The 22,487-nt window shown below is 64.5% G+C and overlaps 1 protein-coding gene across 3 annotated transcripts in view; it reads right to left on the bottom strand.

The window, feature by feature from the left end:
• Positions 1–2,209: 2,209 nt before the first annotated feature.
• CACNA2D2 (calcium voltage-gated channel auxiliary subunit alpha2delta 2) overlaps positions 2,210–22,487 on the bottom strand; it is a 123,531-nt gene continuing 103,253 nt past the window's right edge. Inside the window, exons 6-38 of one of the 3 annotated variants that reach the window (XM_045857348.1) lie at positions 22,066–22,207; positions 18,838–18,969; positions 18,615–18,672; positions 17,883–17,933; positions 17,667–17,766; positions 17,426–17,584; positions 17,129–17,236; positions 16,941–17,019; positions 16,331–16,380; positions 16,062–16,151; positions 15,780–15,851; positions 15,500–15,574; positions 14,216–14,290; positions 14,069–14,137; positions 13,898–13,969; positions 13,733–13,794; positions 12,830–12,906; positions 8,961–9,021; positions 6,888–6,985; positions 6,610–6,700; positions 6,441–6,503; positions 6,185–6,288; positions 5,808–5,906; positions 5,630–5,718; positions 5,380–5,430; positions 5,102–5,173; positions 4,847–4,999; positions 4,635–4,687; positions 4,478–4,533; positions 4,176–4,302; positions 3,946–4,055; positions 3,769–3,851; positions 2,210–3,669 (exon numbers count right to left, since the gene is read on the bottom strand). In XM_045857348.1, the coding sequence (XP_045713304.1) occupies positions 3,529–3,669; positions 3,769–3,851; positions 3,946–4,055; positions 4,176–4,302; positions 4,478–4,533; positions 4,635–4,687; positions 4,847–4,999; positions 5,102–5,173; positions 5,380–5,430; positions 5,630–5,718; positions 5,808–5,906; positions 6,185–6,288; positions 6,441–6,503; positions 6,610–6,700; positions 6,888–6,985; positions 8,961–9,021; positions 12,830–12,906; positions 13,733–13,794; positions 13,898–13,969; positions 14,069–14,137; positions 14,216–14,290; positions 15,500–15,574; positions 15,780–15,851; positions 16,062–16,151; positions 16,331–16,380; positions 16,941–17,019; positions 17,129–17,236; positions 17,426–17,584; positions 17,667–17,766; positions 17,883–17,933; positions 18,615–18,672; positions 18,838–18,969; positions 22,066–22,207 (2,922 nt within the window). In that variant the 3' untranslated portion in view covers positions 2,210–3,528. Of the gene's footprint in view, positions 3,670–3,768; positions 3,852–3,945; positions 4,056–4,175; positions 4,303–4,477; positions 4,534–4,634; positions 4,688–4,846; positions 5,000–5,101; positions 5,174–5,379; positions 5,431–5,629; positions 5,719–5,807; positions 5,907–6,184; positions 6,289–6,440; positions 6,504–6,609; positions 6,701–6,887; positions 6,986–8,960; positions 9,022–12,829; positions 12,907–13,732; positions 13,795–13,897; positions 13,970–14,068; positions 14,291–15,499; positions 15,575–15,779; positions 15,852–16,061; positions 16,152–16,330; positions 16,381–16,940; positions 17,020–17,128; positions 17,237–17,425; positions 17,585–17,666; positions 17,767–17,882; positions 17,934–18,614; positions 18,673–18,837; positions 18,970–22,065; positions 22,208–22,487 lie in introns of all 3 variants that reach the window. The other 2 variants (XM_045857349.1, XM_045857347.1) reach the window with 2 other exon arrangements.

Raw genomic sequence — 22,487 nt, 5'->3', positions numbered from 1 at the left:
GATCTGCTGTGAGGGTCCAAGGGAACCGGAGTGTCAAACGCCAGTTCTCCGTGGGAGCACAGTGAGTGTGCTGCCCGGGCTGCCCTTGTTACCAGTGAGGTGAAGTCACAGCTCAAACTCACGTTTCCTGCCCCCGGCAAACTTCTGATTGCTGGCCCAGAGGAAGAGACGTCTCCCCACAAACTTGCAGCTGTGGCTTCTGGCAGGTTGTGTATTCTGCAAGCCGATTTTTTTTGTGTGTGTATCTTGAGTTACTTTTTAAAAATGTGCATACAATTAAAGTAATTACAGGACAAAGTCCATTTATAAAGGGCAGGATGCCTTCCTTTCAGCTGCTGACCTCAGTTCAACTGCCAACGTGAGCATAGCCTTCCGGGTGGCAAAGGGCGTCAGCACCCTTTATCTTTGGGGTCTGGGTTCCCACGGGGTGCCACCCCAGGGGAGGATTGCCAGATCTAGCAAATCAAAATACAAGGTGCTCAATCAAATTTGAATTTCAAATAAACAATGAATACTATTTTTAGTATTAAGCATGTCCTCATTTTTTTAGTATAGTTATGTCCCATGCATTACTGGGAACATACTAAAAATATTTGTTTATCTGAAACTCATATTTGATTGAATGTTCTATATTTAATCTGGCAGCCCCACCCCAGGATCTTCCGGGGCTGCCGTGGAGCTGTTGCTGGGCGTGGGGGCTGTTGCTGGGTGCGGGGGCTGTTGCTGGGTGTGGGGGCTGTCTCAGAGTTGCGAGTGAGGTGTTGCTCTGTAGCCAGCTCCTGCAGAGGAGGACAGACGTGTTAGCCAAGGCCTGGAATGCCCTTTATGCAGCATCTAAGGCCCCACAGCTACAGGCCGCCTCCCCTCAAAAACCTGGGTTGGTTTCTTGCCCTTCTCATTGGGGAGGATGGATTTCTCCTTTCTCAGTTTGCTCATCTGCAGTATGGGGATGAGCTCTAAGGCCAGGGTGAGGACCCAGCCAGAAGCCACCAGACTAGGGCTGAGTGTGTACTGTGTTGGCAGCACTGGGAAACCTTGGCACAGGTGGTCACGTCTTTCCTCTTGAACTCGAAGGTCACGTGGACTGGGGTTGACTATCAAGTGTTGGGATTAAAATGCACAAGGGAGTTGGGTTCCAGTGTGAGCTGAAGTGGCCATGGAGAGCCCTGGGCCTTGAGCCTGTCCTGAGCTGGGAAGAGCAGTGGTTAAGCCTTTATGTGGACTGGACCTTGGCTCCTCCCACCAGCAGTGCTGGACCGTGGAGCACCAGGTACTGGACTCAGGCCCAGTACTCACCCTTCACTTCCAGTGGAGGACCTGCCCACGGGGCCAGGGTGGTCTGACCTGATGGCTGGATGCCTGTCTAAGCCCACATCTCATCTCCTTGAGCCTCTGGGAGTTTCCCCTCCCCGCCCCCTCCCCCTCAATGCTTTTGGGATTATTCAAGAGGAAGGATTCTAGTATCTGAAGTTTAAGAGGCCAGGGAAGTGGTGTGCCTACCACGCCCTGCACCTGGGACCAGGATGCTCTGGCCCTCACTCCTGGCTGGGTGCTAAGTGGGGCTGTAGGTGACGAAGGTGACCTGTCTTCACGCTACCCCATCCTCTCCCCAGGGCAGACACAGTGGATGGGAACCGTTTGAAGTGAAAATATGAACATTATTTAATAACTGATCTTCTGTAATAAACCATTTGAAAATATTTTACAAGGAATCACACGCACAATATTTTACAAAGTTTCTTGACTTTTTTGTCGCTGTTGTTTTTCCGACTTGTTCTGTACAAAATAGGACAACAACCAAAATAAAAGGGCAGAGAAAAGGAAATGGCCCCCCAGGTCCCTCGAGCCCGAGGTGAGGGCAGCCGGGTCGGGTGGGCGATGAGAAAGGTCAGACCCAGCTGGGGGTTGGACAACTACCTGATGGGGATTGTTGTGTCTGTTTCTCAAACTTAAAATATATATTTATTCTTCTGTATATGTTTGTTTCTTTTTTATTTTTATACTCTCCATTGAGCACCTAACTACACTACAGTTACACACGCACCCCCGCAAGACACGGCTGGCACCGGGGCTGGGCGCACAGCGTGGGCGCCCACCGGGGCACCAGCAGCGGGCATGGACCATACGCACACTGAGAAAGCGACAAGCAACGTGACATTAATTAACGGAGCCATTAATTAATGCATCCACCCTCCCCCCTCCTCCCTGTCCGCCTGAGCCCCGCGGCCACAGCCCCCTGCCCTCAGCCCCCCAACCAGTCCTCAGGCTGGATGCCTTTGGAGGAAATGACCAGAATGGATGGTGTGAAGAAATGTGCCCAGGCCTGGCCTCTGTGTGTGCACAGAGTGTGTGTATGTGTGTGCAAGAGTTCAGCAGGGAGGAGCAGTTTGGCCTCCAGCGGGGGACAAGGAGTGTGTGTGTGTGTGTGTGTGTGTGTGAATGGGAAGGAGAGGGGAAGTGGGTGCAGGCCCGAGCGTGCCAGGGCCCGACTGGGGGTGGGACGGCCCGGCCGGGAGCAGCGAAGTCACCCCGCTAAGGCAAAGGGCGATGTCCAGTGAGGGTGCCCCTGCCCAGGGGCGCAGGCAGCGGCACGTGGTCCCACTTGGGGCCCGACACTAGTGATAAAGGGTTACAATGAGCACCTGGGGTGGGGGGCATTTAGGGGACACTGGCGGCTAGGGTGGGGCAGAGAGGTGTTCGCCCCCTGCCCCAGGATTTGGCACTGATTGACATTCAGCTTTAGAGATGGAGGATGAGCTGCGCTGCAGGTCGGGTGGGGGGGGGGCGCGGTGAGCAGGAGGTGGGTGTGTGCATCCGCCCTCCCACCAAGCCCTCGCCTGTGGAAGGGTTGGGGGCCCCACCTCCACCCCACCACGTGCATGTCTGTGTCTGTGTGTCCTCCAGGATGTGTCTGTCCACTGTGGGTCCAGTCTCTGCCCTCGGGGCTCCAGGGGTGCCCGGGGTTGTGTCTGAGCCACTTTCACTGTTGCTGTCTTAACATCTGAAGTGCTTGTGGGGAGGGTCTGGGCCGAGAGGAGCTGGAGCCCACGGGGGGGCTGCCTCGGGGCCTCCCTCCCGTGGAGACGTGAGCTGGGGTGCACAGGGCTCAAACTGCCTTTCTCAGCTTCCTTCATTCTTCCCAGGGAGCCCAGATTGGTCCAGGTGGGGTGGAGGGCCCAGTCAGAGGAACCCCCTTGGGGCGGGGCCTAGTTCTCCCTCAGGAAGGGAGCCTGGGGCGGGCCGGGCAGTGGGGCCTCGTTTGGCACCAGCACTGTGGTTTCCCTGTCCCAACCCTGGGGGTGGGCAAGTCCAGTGGGAATGAGGGGTCTGGGGACACTATGACAGTTCAGCAGCAGATGTGGCTTGGGGGCCAAAGACCTGCGGCGCTCTCCTGTGGGACTCCCCCACCCCCAAGTCCAAGGCTAAGACTCCAGGGGCCCGGCGCGTTCAGGTCCCTCGGGAGGACGCGGGCGAGGACCTAAGGTGAGGGTGTGGGGGACAGCGAGAGGCCTGGGGCGGGGAGGGCGCTCAGAGGCGGCGCGAGGCCTGGGCGCGCACTGGCGCCTGCGGCCCGGGAGGCAGGCCCAGGAGGAGCAGCAGCTGCAGGGACACCAGGATGCTCAGCGACGGCGGGAAGGAGGCTCCGCGGCCGCAGTCTGAGGTATCTTCCTGCGGAGGAGAGACAAGGAGCGGGTCGGCCTGGGGGGCCCGGGACAGGGTCGCGCCAGCCCTGGGGGAGGAGAGCGGGCGTCCAGCCCCTCCCCTCACCGTCGCGTTGTAGTCGAAGCAGATGTGCGGGCCTCTCCGGTATCTTGGTCTCTGCACCAGTTCGCACTGCTCCGGGCCGTCCGCTGGGCATGGGTGGGGAGTCAAGGAGGCGGCCGCGGCGGCACAGAGGGGGCGCGCGGGGCGGGAGGGGGGCTGGGGGCGGCGGGGGCAGGATACAGTGCGTCTCCTTCTGCAGCAGCCGGCCAGCCTCACACTGGCTGCACAGCGGCTTCTCGGCCACGACGAAGAGGAGGTTGGTGTTGGTCAGTCTCTGCGCGTGGAACAGCCTGGCGGCGTCACCGAAAGGCCGGGCGTTGAGGTCCGCCCCGCCCCACCGGCCCCGCCCCTTCCACCCCGCCCCCAGGCCCCGCCCCCGGCCGCCACCCCGCCTGGTCCTCCGCCGGCACCTGGAGCAGTTTCCACAGTCGATGATGGCGTTGTAGGAGGCGTTCACCGACCCGAAGTAGTACTGCGTCTGTTTCATGACACAGCTGCTCTCGCGCGCCTCGGGGTTGCCCTCGGCCTCCGCGGGGTCTGCAAGGGCCAGAGAGCCTCAGCCACAGCCTCACGCTCTGGCGCCGCTTGGGGACTCGGCAGCGCTCCGCCGAGGTCAGCCATAAGCCCCGCCCTCCAGTTAGGATGGAAGTCTGCAGAGATCCGGAGATCCGAGAGGGGATTTGGGGTGGGGGGGCTCCAAAGCCTTACCTACCTGCTTGGAACCAGCTGTGGTAGATGAGGCCATAGAGAAGCTGCTGGAACAAGGACCTGCAGGGCATGGGTCACCGAGTAGGAGTGGTCAGTAGAGGCCAGTGCCCTGCCCCCCTTCTCTTGAGCCCTCCCTGGCCCCTCTCCCCACGAGGGCTCACCAGGCCGCAGCTGAGGTCCACCAGGCCAGGTTAAGAAAGTCTGCAATGGTAGGCTGCAGCAGGGAGACAGGCGTGGGCTGCCACTGCTGCCCAGGACGGGGTCACCTCCCCCGCCCCCACAGCTCTCTTGTCAGAGCTAGGGGGTCATCTCTGGGCACGTCTCCCAGCCCGCCCCCGCCCCCACATCCAGGCCAGGCATTGCTGGGGCTCACCACAAAGACGCCCCGGGGTGCAGCACCCAGGTTGCCTGGGGGCTGGGGGGCACAGGCTGCCTGGTAATCGTAGGACTCCTTGCGGGTGTAGAAGGAGTTATTGTAGAGCGCCAGCATCAGGTTGGCGTCCACCTCGCTGAAGAACCTGCCTACCTGGGGGTGCGGGAGGGAACCACAGTCACGGGGCTGGCAGTGCCACGCCCCCAGAGGGCTCGACCCCGGACCACCCCCTCCCACCCCTTTCCTGACCCTCACCTGGTCCCACTGATGGTTCTGGTTCGACAGCACCAGGAATCCCCCGTCATCAATGAGCACGCAGAGCAGGTCCTGAGGGGTGGGGGACGGGGAGGAAGAGGGAGACGGGTTTGGGCCCAGACCTCGGCAATCCGCTGGTGGAGTGGGGGGGGTCGCCACTCGCCCCAGTTCTGGTGAGGCTGCGAGGTCGGGGTGGGGATGGGCTGGGAGTTGCGGGGTGGGGGGGACTGAGAAGCGCAGCAGTGGGGGAAGCTCGGGCTCCGGGGGGGTGCACGCACCTCATTGTTGACCTCGCAGTCCATCTCGCAGTGGCTGCTGGGGCCGCACTGCTGGGCAGAGAGCAGGGACCGTGAGGTGCCACCAGTTCCCCCCTCCCATCACGGTGGGTCCCCAGGCCATCTGCAGCAGCCCCCGCCCCTGCCCCCATAGCCTCCAGAGCCGTTCTGAGCCGGAGGACAGCGGGGAGCTCCTGGGGGCTGCAGAGAACGGGGCGCTGCTGGCTTGTGGCCCCCACCCCCGCACAGATACCTTCTGAGGCTGGTCCTGGTGGGTGCGGTTGCTGGCCAGCACCTTGAACTTCTCAGCCCAGGCCTCTAGATCCAGCTTAACGCCCACCACTGTGGGGGACAGCAAGGGACCATCAGTACCTGCCTGCCTGGGCAGCTCCCTGCCGTAGTCTCCCCCCGCTTCCACCACAGGCACGCACCTGCTGGTCTCAGCGTGCGCCCGCCTAGGCTGAACTCCACGGCTGTGCTGACAAGGATGCCCACCGTGTTGTTCTCCAGCTCCAGGGGTCTCAGCAGGGCTGCGGGTGAGGGTGGGGTCCGGCGCGGCGGTCAGGAGTGGGGGCCGGCACCCACACTGACCACTCCCTGCTGAGCCCCGAGGACCCAGGAGCCCAAGCCACGGCTGACCCCAGACTAAGCACCCAGCACCCAGCACCCAGCAGAGTGGTCAGCAGAGCCTAGCCTCTCCTCTCAGCTGCTGTCTCAGCCCACGACCAAGAGGGGCCTCAGCGGCTACAGCCCAAGCACACAGTGGGGCCTCAGCTGCCCCCGCTGCCGGGGCCCCGGGGACACTCACTGTCCTGGTGCGGGGGCTTGAAGACGTAGCCGCGGTTGTCCAGGCTGCGGCGGTAGAAACTGGCGCTGAAAGGCTCGGGGCTCTCCGTCCAGTCCTCAGCTGCCCTGCTCACCCGCGACAAGCAGAGGTTGATGGGAGGGGTGGCTTAGGGGGACAGGGGTCTCGGCAGGTACACAGAGGCCTCTGGGCGGCAGGACACAGGCAGGGCCTCTGTCTGGCAAGGGCAAGGTGTGGGGGAGTGGGGAAGGTCACTTACTTGTTGGGGAAAACTCGAGTGATGCCGCCGTCGGTGGCAGCGAACACGGCCAGGAGGCTGTACCTGAGGGCAGTGGGGAGGTGCGGTCACAGGCCTGCTTTCGGCAAGGGGCCAGCACCCTGCGGCGGCCCCGGCCTCCTGCCCACCCCCAAGGCTGGGCGGTGCCTACGTGTTGAGATCCTGGTCCCGCCACACACGCTCCACCAGCTGCTGCGTGATGCCCGTGTCCAAGATCAGGTTGTGCAGGAGGAAGTTGTTGCCTGCAACGCGAGGGCAGGGCTGGAGGCGGCATCCTCTCGTGACTCCCGCCCCTTTACACGCTCCGCACGAGGCTCCCACGGGACCGGTGCCCCCGGCCTGGCCCGGGCCTTGCCCTTGGCTGGGGCCTCATCTTCCCACACCTGCCCGGTCCCTGGGCTCCTCGGGGCCGCCCCCGTGGGCACTCACACTGCTTGGAGTCCGGGGTCACTTTCTCCATAAGCTCAATGAAGTTTTTCAGGAACTCGGTGTTGTTGTCAGAGGCGTTCAGGTCCTTGCAATACTCTCTGGGGGTGGAGGGGGGCAAGAAGAGTGGGCTTGGGGGGCTGCACGGGGCAGAGGGCTGAGGCTTCCCAACAGGTCTTCCTGGTCGTTTTCTGAGAAGCCCAGGCCTGCAGGAGGCGCACGTGTACAGGCTGCAGCCACTACACGCCGGCCGGGCCCCCAGGGCTGAGTACGGGCTGAGCTGGAAGGAGAGCGAGGGTCTCCTTCCTCCTCCCTGGAAGATCCTCCCTGCCGGGCAAGGCCCCGCAGACCCTCCCACCTGTGCCGTGTATCTGGACCTGGACGGAGCACCCGGGAGGCCCTCCTGGTGGGCTCACCCGCCTGCATGCTGTGTGGGCACCAGGTGGGCGGAGCCCCAGCGCCGGGTGGGCGGAGCCCCAGCACGGCTGAGTCAGCCGAGTGTAAGACCTCGTCTCCCGCCTGGCTGTGCGCCTCTGGGCAGCTCGCTCGGCTCCCTGCGCTTGTTTTTTCCTTCACACCATAGAGGACGCCATGAAGTCAGTGGAGACACGTGGGTCCTCGGACTGGCTGTTCCCTCTGCCGGGGAGGTTCCTGACCCAGAGGGGGGCGGGCCAAACCCTCGCTGTCTGGAGACCCCCAGGCCCGGAGAGCGTGGGGCCGTGGGGGTAGCCTCTGCTCCCCAGGCTGTCGTGGCAAGCAGGCCTGCCACCCTGGCAGACGGACCTGTCTCTCCTGCTCAGCTCCTCACCCCACCCCTGCCCCCGGAAACCTCCGCACCGGCTCGTGAGGCCGCGAGGGCACCCGGGACCGGGTCTCAGCACCCCCTGCTCCCTGGCCGCCGGGGCCTTGGTGCAGCACCCGGCTTGCGCTTCCGAGTGTGAGGCCACACCTGACACCCTCGAGCAACACCCGAACAGCTGGGCTTTGATGCGTGTCACCTGCAGCCCCTCGTGTGTGCATTTGCGTGTGCGGGTTACTTTCCTCGCTTACCCGACACGTACTTATTGAGCTCTCTTGAGCCAGAGACACAGAGGTGACAAAAGCGAACACCGTCCCTGTCCTCAAAGAGCTTCCTCGGGGTCACTTGGGCCACACGGGCCTTTTCACCCGTGTCCATGGTGCTGAGCCCGCCCCACCCTTGCACGCGGACTCTGACAGACGCCCACGATGACTCACACACACACACACACACACAGTTACAGGGGGTCACAGAGAGGTTTGTGGGTGCATGCACACACGTGCACACACGGAGGTTAGGAGTGTCCAGAGCCCACGTGAGGTGCCTGAGAGGGTCGTGGATCTCCGTCCGCTGTACCCATCTGCCCTCATCCAGAGCCCAGGCCCCAGGGGAGGGCTTTGCACCCTGGGGGGGCGGCGCTGGCTTCTTCAGGTGTGGGCCCCCAGGCGCAGGGGGCGCACACGAGGGTGTGTGTGCATGCTGGGAGTGTACCCGAGGATGGTCCAGGCCTGGACCTGCGCTGGGCCCTGACCCCTTGCCTGTCCCAGGAGCTCCTCAAAGCCCCCACCCCCCTTCCGCCCTGTCCTCGGTGAGCCGCCACGCCTGGACTCGGCATGCCGGCAGGGGCCCTGGCGGGCCGGTCCCCAGGCCCACACAGACACTGACTGACACAGGACAAGGACGGGGTGCAGGGGGAGCAGTGGGGAGGCACCGCAAACCAGAGCAGCAGCTGCCCAGCGCGGGGCATCCTGCGGACAGCCAGCCCAGGGCAAAAAGGAGTCCTCCGCATGCTTGAGAGGACAGGCAAGGTCGGCAGAGGGTCCGGAACCCTCCCGCCCCAGGCCTGGTGGGAGCCGGAGCTGGGGGCGGCTGGCCACTGCTGCCTGGTTCGGCTGCATGGCCCGGGTGTGCAGGTGGCCGCACACGCGGGGCTATGCATGGGGTGGGGTGACAGTGCACGGGACACAGACACACAGAGCTCTGGGCGGCAGTGCGGGAGGCGGGCCGGGGCAGTCGGGGTGGGGGAGGACGCCTCAGCAAGGCCGCACGCAAGCTACCTGGGAGCAATGAAAACATGTCCTTCAGACTCAAAGCTGCTGGGGAGCAGGAACTCAAAATCTGCAACAGAAACGGGGGTTATCCGGCGGGGGCTGGGGAGGCGGGAGGCCAGGGGGCTCAGAGCTCAAGGGGCCGGAGGGACAGGGGAGGGGGTGGCTTCAGGGAGGGGGAGACACCAGCAAAGAGGGAACCCGCCACTTCCATGTTCAAGTTCGAGCCAGAGAGAAGGGGGGGGTGGGGAGGGGTGGAGGGCCTGTGGAGACTAAAGCATCGCAGGAGGGCAGTTATAGCCAATATGTTGCCCGGGCCCGGTCCTCTGTCGGCAGTGAGTCCCTTGGCGTGGCTGTATATGCTTCCATACGGCTGTATAGCACATATACACGGACACACACACACACATATATATACACACACCGCTATATATATGCATGGTCTGGGGGAGGCGCCAGTGTCGCTCTCATCGCACCCAGGATGGAAAAGACCGCATGCTGAGCTCCCTTCGCCTCCGTAGAGACTTCGAGGAAGGGACCTGGCTTTTGGCCGCGGATCGTTATCTCTCTTTCTTTGCTGCAGCTGTTTGCATTTTGGTAGGTCTCGCGTTTGTTCTGTGTCAGGCATCAACATGGCCAAACCGGGGCGGGGGGGGGGGGTTCTCACGGGCCCAGACAGTCCAACCAGAGACGGCGGGCGCGGGCAGCTGGGGGTGGGCTACAGTGCATTGTGGGGTCTGGTGGGCCCCCCCCCAGGGTGGGAGCCAGGTGAGGGGACACCTCGGGGTGCTTGCGAATGTCCCCACCCTGCGGGAGGAGAGTCTGGGAGCCGGGCGGGGACTCGAGGTTGCGTGGAGCGGCACTCCTGCCCTCTTGGGCTGGGGGCATGAGAGCGGGCGGGGAAGGAGGGCCGGGTGCCGCCCCCCACCCCGAGGGCCTGTGTGGGCTCAGAGCGGCCGGGGAGGAGTGCTGGGAGCTCTGCAGAAGGCGTGGGGTGCTGCTGAGGATCCACCAGTCAGGCCTGTGTATGTGTGTGAGAGTGACATGAGTGTGTCTGCGTGTGTGCTCGAGAGCACGTGCATCGGTGAGTGTGAGCACCGGTGTGTGGCTGCCTCTGGGCAGGTTTGTGGGGGAACCGGGCGGTGTGGCCCCTGGGGCTCCCCTGAGGCCTCTGCCTGCTTTGGCACGGGCACCTCGCCGGTCTGCGTGGGGGAGGTGCCCCCTGCTGGCAGCCTGCTGCACTCTGGGCATCCGCCGTGCCATCCCTTTACGGGACCCGACCTCGCGGTCACCCCAGGGCTTCATGTTTGCTGAAGAAGGGTCTTCCCCATTCCCCAAAACTCCCACAATGCACTGCACGATTCCAGGGCAGGGGGCCTTGGGGGGCCTGGAGGGGCCGGGCAGTCACTGGTTGGACTGTCGCTTTCTGACAGGACTGTGAGGCAGGGCTGGGCACAAGCCGACAGGGAAGGGGTGGAGGGGAGAGGAGGAGGAGAAAGAAAAAGGGGGTGGGGGGCAGGAAGGGTGACTACGCTGTGGCTGTCTCTGTGACCAGGGCCCTGCATTTCTGGGGTCCCGGGGAGGCGCAGAAAAGACAACTCAAGCCAGTGGAAGTAGGGCACGTTCCCCACCCAGGTCAGGGGTGGGGGGCAGCTGCATCCTCTTTGCTAGACTAGGTCGGACACGGCCCCTGGGGCTTCCTGGGGAGCCCCCACTTCCAGGCCAGGGGACCAGGGACAGGACAGCCCCTCGTGGCTCTCCACGCCCACCTGCCCGGGGTTCACTGGGAGGGCGGCGTCTCTGCGCGCCAGCGGCAAGGCCCCCGTGAGCTGCTCTGTCTCCCCGCTCGTCCTCACCAGGGTCCATGAGGCCGCTGCCTACCTTTCCTGGAAGACTCTGCACTGGGTACCTCTGGAGTGCCAGAACCTTCTTTACATCCAGCCTGACTCTGGAGCTGGCCCCTTGTGGTCCAGACAGATCCCCTTCCATTCCCAGCCAGGGCCCCAGCCCCTGAGTCTGCCTTACTTTTGCAAAGGACACCGTCTCCAACCTGACTGCCTCCCCAGGAGCAGAGAGCACCCCGGGGCAGGGCCCAGCCGGTGGCCTCGGCAGCATCTTTAGGAATGGCGGGGCGGCAGGGACAGGGTTTCAGCACCCTGGCCAGCGCCCGCGACGGCCCAGGGGTCCTCCTTCTTCTGGTGGCCTGGCGCCTGCCCTACGCTACCCCTCTGCCTCAGGTCAGGGCTCAAGCTTGCTGCCAGCTTCTGCAGCCAGAGCCAGAGACCAGAGCGGGGGGAACTGCCCCAGAGGAAGTCTCTGCGGCTGGCCTTTCTCCGCAAGCCTCACGTCAGCCTCCCTGAGGACCCATCTGCCCCTGCATCTCGGGCCCGGCACTGCTGGGTGGGAGGTGGCGCAGAGGCATCCAGCCCTGTCCCCACTGTTGAGTTGTCTTGGAGGAACAGAGGAGGGTGGGCAGGGGCCTGCACAGAGGGAGCAAGGAGGAGGAAGAGGGGCCCTGAGCTCTCAGAACACACTGGGAACCACCTTGCAGGGAGGGCCGAGGGAAGGGCCGCTGGCTCTAGTGGGGATCAGAGGACAGGCAAGAACTGGCAGAGCCAAGGGGATGCTGGGAGGGGGCCCTGGAGAGCAGGGGTGTGGCTGGCCCTGGGCAGGGAGGGGGGCAAGCAGGGGCATGGGTGGGGTGGGGTGGGGAGAGGAGGGTGCACTGGTTCTGAATATACTTGCCCTTCAGTTTGCTGATTGGCACTGGGACAGTCCACCAAGAGAGAAAGCGAGGAAAACAAAAACAACACAAACACAAAAACAAACGAAAAGGGGGAGGGGAAGGGGAGGGGCACAAACAATATTTTATTCAATGGCTGTTTGAATGAAAATATTGTGTCTTATCATCATACCGAAAGGAAACTTCTTGCAAAAAACGACATGAGAGAGAAAGAGAGAGCAAGAAAACTCAAAGGAGATGAGCCCCAGCGGGCCAGGCAGGTGGGGGGCGCCCGGTGGGGCCGGAGCCCCAGCCTCCCTCCCCGAGACCCGGGCGGTGGGCAAGCGGGGCCACAGGCTCCGGGAGGCCCAGGGTGAGGGGGACATGCAGGGATGAGCCGCAGGCAAAAGAGTGGGGAGGGGAGGGCAGGAGGGAGGGAGGGCGAGAGGATGGGAGGGAGGGCCTGGAAGGGGGAGGGGGGAAGCAGAGAGAGCGGGGAGGGGTGCCGGGGAGCAGAGAGGGGGGGAGGCGATGTGGGAGAGAGAAATGGGGGGAGTGAGCAGAAGGGGAGGGAAGAGAGGGAGACAGAGAAGGTGGGGCATCGGGGAGGGGAAGAGAAGGAAGGAGGGAGGGAGAGAGGGAGAGAGAAAAGAGGAGGGGCGGAGAGGAAGGGAGGGGAGCAGAAGACAAGGGCGGAGGTCGCCGGGGGTGGGGGGAAGGTGAGTGGCGATGCTGGGGGGGACGGCAGAAGGACTCTGCAGAGAGACTTTGGGGGCGGCGCTGCAGGGGCGAGCGCCCCGGGGAGGAGGGGGAGGAGGGATGAGAGGCAGGTGTCTTCCAGGAACGCAGCCCCCAGGGGTGTGCGGGGGAGGCAGGCTCAGGAGGGAAGACACGGAGTAGGAGGAACCAAAAACAGAACCTCAACGAAAACCATGAGAGAATGGGAGGGTGGTCTGGAACCAAGTCTACGAAGAGGCGAGCATGCAGATTTCCACAGACTTTCCGGGCAGCTGCCCCGGCCTTCGGGCGCCTGGGGGAGGGCAGATTGGGCAGGAGGGGCTGCCCTGCCACAGGCAGCTGGCTACGCTGCCTGGGGCCAGCTGGGGTGCGGGGCAGAGGCAGGGGTGCAGGGCACAGGCAGGGGCTGGCCACTTACACTTGACCTGTAGGATCTGGTCGCTGAGATTGGCTTGGAGGTAGAAGGTGCCGTAGGGAGGGAGCACGAGCCCTAGGCTGGGAGGGGGGCAGAGGGCGCACAGGTCACTGCTGGGGAGAGGTGGGCTGCACTGGCACCCCTCCCCGTAGCTGTGGGGCTGGGCAGAGACCTAGAGTGTGGCTCCCCTCCCCGGACCACCAGGGACATCTTTCCCTGGTGGGAGGTTCATGGCCTCGGGGCCTGGACCCTCCACTCCCCAAATTCTCCTGGATGCCTGAGAACTTCCGGCCCCAAAGCAAATCACCTCACCCCTCACGCCCAGCAGCGCCCCCCAACACACCAACTGCCGGCCCAGCCCCCTCCATCCGCCAGCAGCAGACTCACAAGGGGCAGAACGCCTTCAGAGAGCCAGGCTGGGGCGGTGCTGCTGGGGGAGTGGGGGCTGCCGTCCCCAGGGGTTCGGGCCACGAGGGCCAGCCGAAAGCCGGCCTAGCGCTAACATGGCTCGGTGCGGCTCGGGCCACTGCGGGGGTGTGAGCGAGACGCTGGCACTGCCGGGACCTGACCTGCTGGGGACCCGCCCCAGCCCATGACGCCTGTCGAGAGCAGGCCTGTGAGTGTGCTGAGGGGGACACCCTGGGTGCAGACACCCATGGGTACAGCCCAGGCAGGAGGGACGCGTCAGGTGCACCATCTTCTCTCTGTCCTGTGCTCCCGGGACACGGCGCTTGTTCCTGAGGGGTCAGCAAGAGGCCCTCGGGGACTGAGCGTCACGGGGTGGGACGTCGGCAGCCCCGGCTGCAAGTGTCCCCGGCGCTTCGGCGCCGGTGTGGGGGAGGGCGGGGGCATCTGGCCTGGGGGGCACCCTGCCCCTCCCTCCTGCCCGACCTTGGCCTCACCCACCTGTAGTTGGTGTTCCTTATAGGCACCCAGGTGTAGTTCCGTGTCACCTCGTCTATGTACCTCTGGGAGAAGAGGCTGGGTCAGGCAGTCGGGCACTGGGTGCGGTGGGGTCGTGGGGACGACAACATCCGCCCTGACTCGGTCCCTCCTCCACCACCTTCTCACCTCGTCCAGGGACTTGACCAACGTTCTGATCTGCTTGTGGCCCCTGTTGCCATCGATCATGCTCCGGCGGATCTGGAAGAGCCAGAGCCGTGAGGGTGGTGCCCCGCCCTCCTCTGCATGGGGGTTGGGGGGTGGGGGGGCGGTGTCCCATCTCCTCCCTTCCTCCCTCACCTCCTCCTTGTTCTCATCCTCTAGCTCCGCATCCAGGAAGTCCAGGGTCACGGGCTCCCGGAAGTTGCTCTGTGAGAGGCGGGGCAAGGAGTCAGGGGTGCCCCCCACCATAGGGTACACCCCCTCCAGGCCGCCCTCATGGCTCACCTGGGGCTTGAGGTTGGGGTGCAGCAACACGTAGCCGTTCAAGTCAATGGCAAACACGTAGCCGTTGGCTCCAAGCTGGGGGTGCAGATTGGGGGCTCAGAGCCTGCAGGGCAGGGCAGAGGACCCCCAGGCTCTGGGGCCCTTCCTCATCCTGCCTCCCATGCCCCGGAGGGGTCCGTCTGCCTGCCTGAGCCAGGCGCCCACGTGGGGCTCCAGCTTGCTTTTCAAGCCGAGCCTAGCAGACTGGTGCCCCTCACGCAACAGCCTTGGCCTAGGCTGACTGGCTTCGGGCACCACCACTGGTCTGCCAGCCTGCACTTCTCACCCCACCCCGGGTCCTAAGGGCTGTCAGCCGGAGGGCTCCGCCTCCACTGGGCCCGCAGGCTGCTGCTGCTCCCCTGCCCCCACCCCCACCGCCACCCCACCGCCGCCTCCGGGTCCCCATCTCAGCAGAGCACGCGGGGGGGGGAGTGGACCCTGGAATCCCACAGGCCTGGGCGTCCCTTCCAGCTGGAAGAGGAGAGTGAGACCCTGGACCCACCCTTACCTCTTAGCGGTTTTCTCAGCACACGGAGCCCAGGGACATGGGGTGGCCGTCGTGTGGCTCAGGCTGAGGACCGGAGTCACACACGCCCCCTCCCCACCCCTTTCACAGGCAAGACGCAAACGCCTTTCGCACAGGCCCTGGGCCGGCCACGCTGATCTGGCCCTTCCCTGGCTCGTGATTCTGTCTTCCACCTCCGACCTTTGTCCCGAGAATCCCCTCTAAGGTACGCCTTCCTCTCCTTTTTACCCAGGTCACTCCTGCCAGGCGACGGTCCAGGGGGCGTCCGCCACAGCCTGCCTGCCCCCGGCCCACCGCCTGTTAGTATATAGCTGTCGGCTAAGAATGGCTTTCACATTTTTAAATGCTTGAAAAAGATCAAAAGAACAATTGTATTTCGTGACATGTGAAAATCATCTGAAATGCAAATTTCAGGATCCACAAACAAAACTGCGTGGGAACACAGCCACGCACATTTGTCTGTTTTGTCTGCGGCTGTCTGCCCGCCCGGCGGGGGATTCAGGCGGGCGGGGCCTCCAACAGCCGTGGTCTGGCCCCTCACCGCCGGAGCGCTGACCCCGGCTCTAGGGCCAAGGTCACCTCCTCTGGAAGCCTTCCCTGACCGCCTGAACGCTGAGGTCTCCGCGGGGGGTGTCCTAGTGGCCCTCAGTCTCCTCTGCGGAGCCTGGCTGTGTCCCCACAGGAAGCAGGGCGGGGCGGACGTGCAGGCGGGCACTCACCGTGTAGTTGGGGGTCAGCCTCTTGATGTCATTCAGAGCCACGTCGATGCCCATCACGCCCAGGATCAGCTGGTTCTGGGAGCGGAGGCTGGGGGTCTGCGATGGGCTCAGTCCCACCCCCACGCCCAAGGCCTCCAGCTGCTCTCACAGGTGCCCCCACCCCCCCACCCGGTCCAATGGGCAGGCCTGCCTACTCCTTCCTCCTCCCCAGGCTGCTCTGAGCATGCTGGCCCCCCAGGCATGCCTTGTCCTGCCCCAGTGGGTGGGGGGGGGGGCTCACCTTCTTTTCCCCGGGGCCATCCTGCGTCAGGTTGAATACTGGAAGTGTCCCTGTCACCACCAACCCCAGCCCCTGAAGGGAGAGGGGGAGGATCGGGTGGTCTCCACGGCCAGCCACGCCCCCTCCAAGTGCTCAGAGCAGGGGCTCGGGGGCAAGCCACCTTTCTTGCTCCTTTGTTTGGATTACCCCCATCACGGTGTCCTCAAGGGGCACGACCCTGTGGTGGGTGCATCCGTGGGGAAAGGTCACCAGCCCCACCCCTTCTTTGCCCGGGGGCTTTACCAGCGCGTCCTCATACACGTTGGTCCATTGCACCTGCTTGGCCTCCTTGCCCGCCAGCACCATGGGCCTGCCGAGGACGTCTAGATATTCCTGGAGGGGGCACGGTGGGCAGGGGTCATGAGCCTGTCCCTCCCACTGTCCCTTCCCTGGTCTGCCTCCCCATGTGACATTGTGCCACCAGGGGGCGCTCTCACCCCGCAGCAGCTCAGCACAGGCGCTGACCCCCTGGAAGCAAGGGGCTGGGAGGCGGGGCCACCCCACAGTCTTACCTGCGTGTTGATGCGGATGGCGCCGATGGAAGGGATCTCAAAATAGTAACCTGTGAGGGAAGGCGAGGCAGAGGCAGGCCTGGGTGAGGCTCAGGACCCAGGGCTCCGCGGGCCTGCACCCTGGGGTGTGTCTGCAGCCCTGACTCGTCCCTCAGGCTCCCTCTTTTTGGTGTCAGTCCCCCTGAGTTCCCCTTAGCGTCCCTGTGAGTGCAGGGGTGTGAGGAAGCTGAGCAGGGGGGGAGGGGCGAGGAGAGGAGTGGAGGCCTGAAGTCCCTCTTTCTAGGCCGGCAGCGACACTCAGAGGCCACCCAGGGGACCCGCCCGAGTGCCGGGACAGATAGATGGGCAGCAAACAGACCCAGGAGCAGACATGGGGGGAGTCACTGGGACAATGGACATTTAGACAGATGGGCGAAAAGATGCCCAGTCAGATGGACACGTTGGCCAGCCAGACAGAGAGACAGATGGACGGTCCCACGTGTGGAAAGATGAACAGACAGGGGGTGGACATGCAGCCGAGCCTAGGGGAGGCCAGGTGGACAGCCAGCCTGGCGGGTGGCAGGACACGGCAGGCAGGCCGGCCCGTGGCAGCGGGGTCCGGGCGAGGCACCTTTGTTGGCGCAGGCCATCCACTGCAGGGGCGTCACGTCGTAGTTGTGCTGCCCGACGGAGAACGTGAACACGCGCACCTGTGCGGGGCGGGGCCCGGGGTCACTGCCGCGGCTGCCGCTCGGCCCCGCAAGGCAGCCCCCCCCGCCCCCCGCTGCCCCCGCCCCACCCAGCCGGGCCGAGCCTCACCGTGCGGTTGGGCCAGTTGTACTTCTCGAAGACGTCCTGCACGCGGTCCTCGCCGCCGTCCGTGAACATCATGATCATCTTGTTGCAGTTGGCGCGGGTGATGTTGGACTGGGCGAGGGGGGGGGAGGGTCAGGCGGCTCCAGCCCCGCCAGGCCTGACCCCGCCCCCCGTCCCCGCCCCCGTCCCGCCCCCGCCCCCAGGGGAGGGGGCTCTCTGGTGCTAACAAGGCCGTTCCTCTGGATGGACGTCACCGAGCCCGGGCCCGCCCGCCCACCCCCCGCCAGCCCAGGGGCTCACATTCTGCAGCTGGTCGAAGGCGTACTCGAAGCCGGCCTTGTAGCCCGTGGTGCCCTTGGCCACCATGCCCTGCACGGCCTCCTTGAACACCTTCTTGTTGCGCACGTTGGCTTGCACCAGGTGCGTGAAGCATGACACGGGCTGCGCCTTCTCGTTGAACTGCGGGGACGGCGGGGGCGGTGACTGCAGCCGGCGGGTGGGGGCGGCCCGCTCCCCGCCCGCCCGCCGCCTGGGCACTCACCGAGGCTACGTTCACGTAGTCGTCGTCAGAGAGCGTGTCCAGCATCTCGCAGACGGACGTCTTCATCAGCTTCAGGGTCAGGCCGCTCACGCTGCCGCTCCTGCGGAGGTCAGGGGGCGCCAGGTAGGCCGCCGGTGCTCTCCCTAGGGTGTCCCTGGGCAGCAGATGCCGGCCCCTCGCCCTGCCCCACCCCTCCTGCCCCCATGGCCCACTCACACGTCCACGATGATGACCATGTCCTTGGGCGACGAGGCCCCCTGGATATACCTGCCGGGGAGAGGCTCCAGTCAGGGCCAGCCCCTTTGGGACCTCGTGGGTCCCTCCCCCCTTCTCCCACACAGCGATTCAACATGTTTCCATGGGGCATCCCCTGCGCGGGCCATACAGGGTCCTAGGCACTGAGGACACTGTTTTATAAAACAGTCCCTGCCCATGACATGAGCGACCAGGTCCCCCAGCACATAAACGACCCTAGGGAGGGGTGAGCCGCTGATCTGGATCGGGGGCCGGAGGTATGGGCCCCGGTCTCAGTGGCCTGTGGTGTTCCCCAGCCCGGGTGAGGCCCAGAGGGCGGGTCCCAGCTGTGTGCGGGGAGGAAGAAAGGCGTGGGCTCCTGCTGGGGAGGCACGGCGAGGGGAGGGTTCCGGTGGGGGGCGGGCGTGGGCCAGGCCCACAGAGGGCACCTCCACCCTTGGGACGCTCTGAGGGCCCCACCCCTCCGTCCTGAGGGGGTGAAGTGCCGGGCAGTGGCCGGGGGCAGAGCCGCTGGGAGGCCTGCCTGGGTGATGGGGTCCATTTTCCAGCGGCAACGATGTGTGAAATGAAAATTGGACAGAGCTGGCTGCGCCCTGCTCAGAGGCCTGGAGATCGGGGGCGGGGGGAGCAGGCGGGGGGGAGACGTGGGGAGTCCAGGGGGCGTCCCCGCCCAGCCCCTGCTGGCTCGCTCACCAGGGTCTCCTGCGCACGTCATACAGGTCGATTTTCTTGGGGGCTCGCCACGGGGTGGCTGTAGGGGGAAAGGAGGTGAGCGGGTCTGGCGAGACTTGCGGGGGGCAGCCAGGCCACTCTGCGGCCTGTGGGGTGACCGTCCACCCCACACGCCCCCGGAGTGGGCAGGGAGATGGAGGCGGGTGGGGGGACTGCGCGGTGGGCCAGCCGGGCGGGCACCCACCCGGGTAGTAGCGTGTGACTCCTGTGGCGCTGCCGAAGACCTGCCACAGCAGCGTGGGGTCCTGCCTGCGGTTCTCCGTGAACACGTTCTCCAGGGCCTCCGTCCAGTTGAGCTCGTTGAGAATGACAGTGGCTGTGGGGGAAGCAGCGGCTGGAGTGGGGAGCGCCCGGGCTGTCCCTGCTGACCCTCGCCGCCACCACGACACCCTGCACATGCTTCCCGCTTAGAAAGCTTCACCTGCTCTTCTCCTATCCGGGCTCTCCCTCACCGCCCAGGGCTCCGCTGGCTGGGGCTATACTACCTCCTCCAGGAAGACCTCCTGGTCCTCACCCCCTCCCAAGTCCTCGAAGAAACAGCTCAGCCTACCCTTCGGCCAGACCCTACCAGGGAGGGCAGCTGTGACCTGTGCCCAGCCAGGAAGGGCAGCTGTGACCCGTGGCCCCTGGAGAGGGGCCGCCCAGGTGGCAGGGAGTCGTAAGTTGGGATGCTGATGCAGCACGCTGCCCGGAGCTGGCGGCTGGCCCCCTGGGAGCTCACCCACTCAGCATGCACTCGGGGCTGCAGCCACAAGAAAGCAATTAAGGGCTCGATGATGGGGCTGGAATTATTCAGCTATTAAGGTACCTGATAAGCTGGAAGCCACTCAGCTCCATGATTAATCAACTGGGGCCGGGAGCAGGCGGGGGCGCGGGGCCTCGGAGGGACAGGTCCGTGCCACGATCCCGCGCCAACCCGGTCACGCAGGAGCACACGCACGCACACGCACAGTGCACCCCCCCACAGCTGTACCCGCCTCTAACCTCTGTGGCTCCAGCCAGCATGTGGTCCCCTTGTCCCCACCCTACCTGCCCAGCAGCCAGACTGCCGCCAGGGGCACCGGGACGCACACGCTCACGCCTGCACACCACCCTGCACCCCAACGGGTCCTGCTCCCACAGCCCCCCAGCCAGTTACCCTGTCCTTCTTTTCCCCCTCCGTGGCTGCCCACGGCAGACCTGCCCCTGTGCGCGCTCACGGAGCAAGGCTCCTCTCAGACGCGTGGGCTCCAGCCTGCGGACCCCTCCCCCTGGGCAGGGACTCACATGGCCGGGCAGTGGACCCGCTCCCCAGCTCAGGACAGCCCTCAGCCTGCCAAGGCGTGTGTGGTGCACGCTCTCACGGGTGCAGTGCACGTGGGTCTCTGCACGTGGGACTCCAGAAACCCGGCAGGGGCCCTGGCCGGGTGGCTCAGTTGGTTGGAGCATCGTCCCGTGAACCGAAAGGCTATGGATTCACTCCCCGGTCAGGACGCGTTCGAGAGGCGGACGATCAGTGTTCCTCTCTCGCATCGCTGTTTCTCTGCCCCCTCTCTCCCTCCCTTCTTCCCCTCTCTCCAAGGTCAGTGCGCGTGTCCTTGGGACACGGCGGGAGCCGGGCACCTGCTCCGGCCAGGGTCCGTGTTCACCTCTCCCCTGGGGGCGGTCTCTTCCTCAGTTTCTCCGACCTCCTTTCTCCCCAGCGCAGCCCAGACCCCAGCGCCCCACGGTCCCCAGCACCCCACGGTCCCCAGCAAGTGCAAACCAGGGAACGCCTCCCAGAGGCCCTGCCCTGAGCTCCAGAGCAGGCGAAGAGCAGTGAGTTAGAGACAACCCCCCGCCCCCGGCTCTGCCCACCGCCTGGCCGGGGCACGCTCCCCTCTGCCCCACTGCCCCGCCCCCTCCGGCCCGGCAGCTCCCTGAACTGGCCGTAATGTGAAAACAAAACGCATTTCTAGCGTTGGCTCTGCCTGTTGAACAGTATGCGACGGTCCTGTTCCTAATTTAGAAACTTAATGAGTTTAACAATTTCTATTTTTTTCTTTAAGGAAAAAAAAATAAAAGTTAGCCTTGCAAATGCTTCACACAGCACTGTGGGTCCTGGGAGAGTTGGCCTGGCGAGGCCCGCCCGTCCCTGGGCCTCAGTTTCCCGATCTGCACCACCAGGGCCTTGGAGCAGGCTGTCCTGGGAGCCTGCTCCAGCACCCAGCTGCTGGCAGAGGGGCGGTCCTGACTCAGGCCCAGAGCAGCCGGCTGACCCGGCGGGGCTGTCCCTGCGGGCGTCCAAGACTACATGCGCGCACACGCGCACACACGTGCACACACGCGTCCACTGCCAGACATACTCGTGCAGACGCTCCGGTCCCCACCCCGGCGAGGGCCGGCTCCTTGGCCCGGCGCTCACTCTCAGATCACGCTGAGCTGGGGAACGGGGACCATGCCCCCTCAGGCAGGCGATTACAGATTTAATTAAAAGTGACACAGTAAATAAAAAACATATAAAATGTAATTTGTGTGGGTAGCGAGGGGTGACCGGGGAGGGCGGTGTCGCTCCTGCTTTAATTAGGGTGCTGCCTGCGATAGTGCCCCTCCGCTGGCTCAGGCAGGTGGCCGGTGGGGGCGGGGCCCGCATCCACCCTCACCCCCTCGGCCCACCCAGAAGGCCCCCCTGAGGCCCCTGGAGCATTCCCTGCATTCTGGAAACTGTCGAGAAGCTCTGGGGCCTTTGTCCCAAGGCCCTCCACCCAGTGGGCACCCCGGATTCCGAGGCTACCCCGGAGGTGACCCCAGAATTATGTCAGAAGCAAGAGACCCTAGAGCCTTAAATCCTGCTGCTAGAGCTCCCCTTCCAGGGTTTGACTCTTGGCCTCCTCCCCTCACATCTCCGAAGACCTTCAGTAAGTCCTTCCTCACGTCTGACTGAGATCCTTCTAGCTGCAGTCACCTGGTTTCCCCACTGTGCCAAACTGCGCCCCCTGGAGCCTGGAATCTCAATCGCCTTCTACCCAAGCCTCCCCACACGCACACCCCCCATGCCCAGGAGAAGGAGGGAAGCGCCATGGGGTCGGTGTGAGGAGTTGCACCCTGACCCCCAGTCCCCAGGTCCGTCTGATGTGGGGGCAGGGCACGGAGGGCGGGTGGGGAGCCGCTTTGGCTTGTGCATGTGTTCGTGTGGGCACGCGTGTGCGCGCACGGGAGGGGACCGTGCACGGGGCGAGAGGCTTGCTGCTTTGTGCCTGCTGGGAGCCTGCGCCTGGCAGTCGCTCGGTGCCCGGGTGGGTGTGAGTGATGCTGAGAGGTGGGCGCGTGTGACCTTGGGTGGGGGGGACTGAGGGGGGTGTTGCTGGCCGGCACCTGGGACCCGGCAGTGCCCGGGCGGTGGGCCCTGGCCCGCGGTGCGCGGGGGCTGCGTCCCCGATCTCACTGCACTCACAGCCTTTGTAGATGTCTGTGGGGATCTGCACTGCTGTGTACGAGTAGTTGACCTTGTTCTTGAAGTTGGAGTCCTCCACGAAGTCCAGCCTCAGGGTGCTGACCTTGGACCCCCTCTCCACATCCTCGATCTCGGGGTCATCCTGCAGAAGGGGACACCCCCACCACACAGCGTAAGGGCTGGCGATGGTGGAGTGGGGCCGAGGGGCCAGAGTCTAGGTGGTGGGGGCATCTCAGAATCAGAAGATTGCAGACAAAGAGAGAGAGAGAGGGAGAGACACGGGGTACGGACCCCTCACCTGGCGGCCTCTGGCTTCCACCTGCCCCTGCTCAGCCCACCCACCATCCCCACATCTGCTGAACCCAAATTTGAAAACCAAACCAAACTGAGCCCTTCCCCACATCCTTGAAAACGAATTATCA

The sequence above is a fragment of the Phyllostomus hastatus genome, unplaced genomic scaffold, assembly GCF_019186645.2.
Source record: "Phyllostomus hastatus isolate PE091 unplaced genomic scaffold, TTU_PhHast_1.1 phas_scaffold_129, whole genome shotgun sequence".
Lineage (NCBI taxonomy): Eukaryota > Metazoa > Chordata > Mammalia > Chiroptera > Phyllostomidae > Phyllostomus > Phyllostomus hastatus.
The sequence above is the reverse complement of the archived record's forward strand: the minus strand, read 5'-3'. Positions and strand labels throughout refer to the sequence as shown.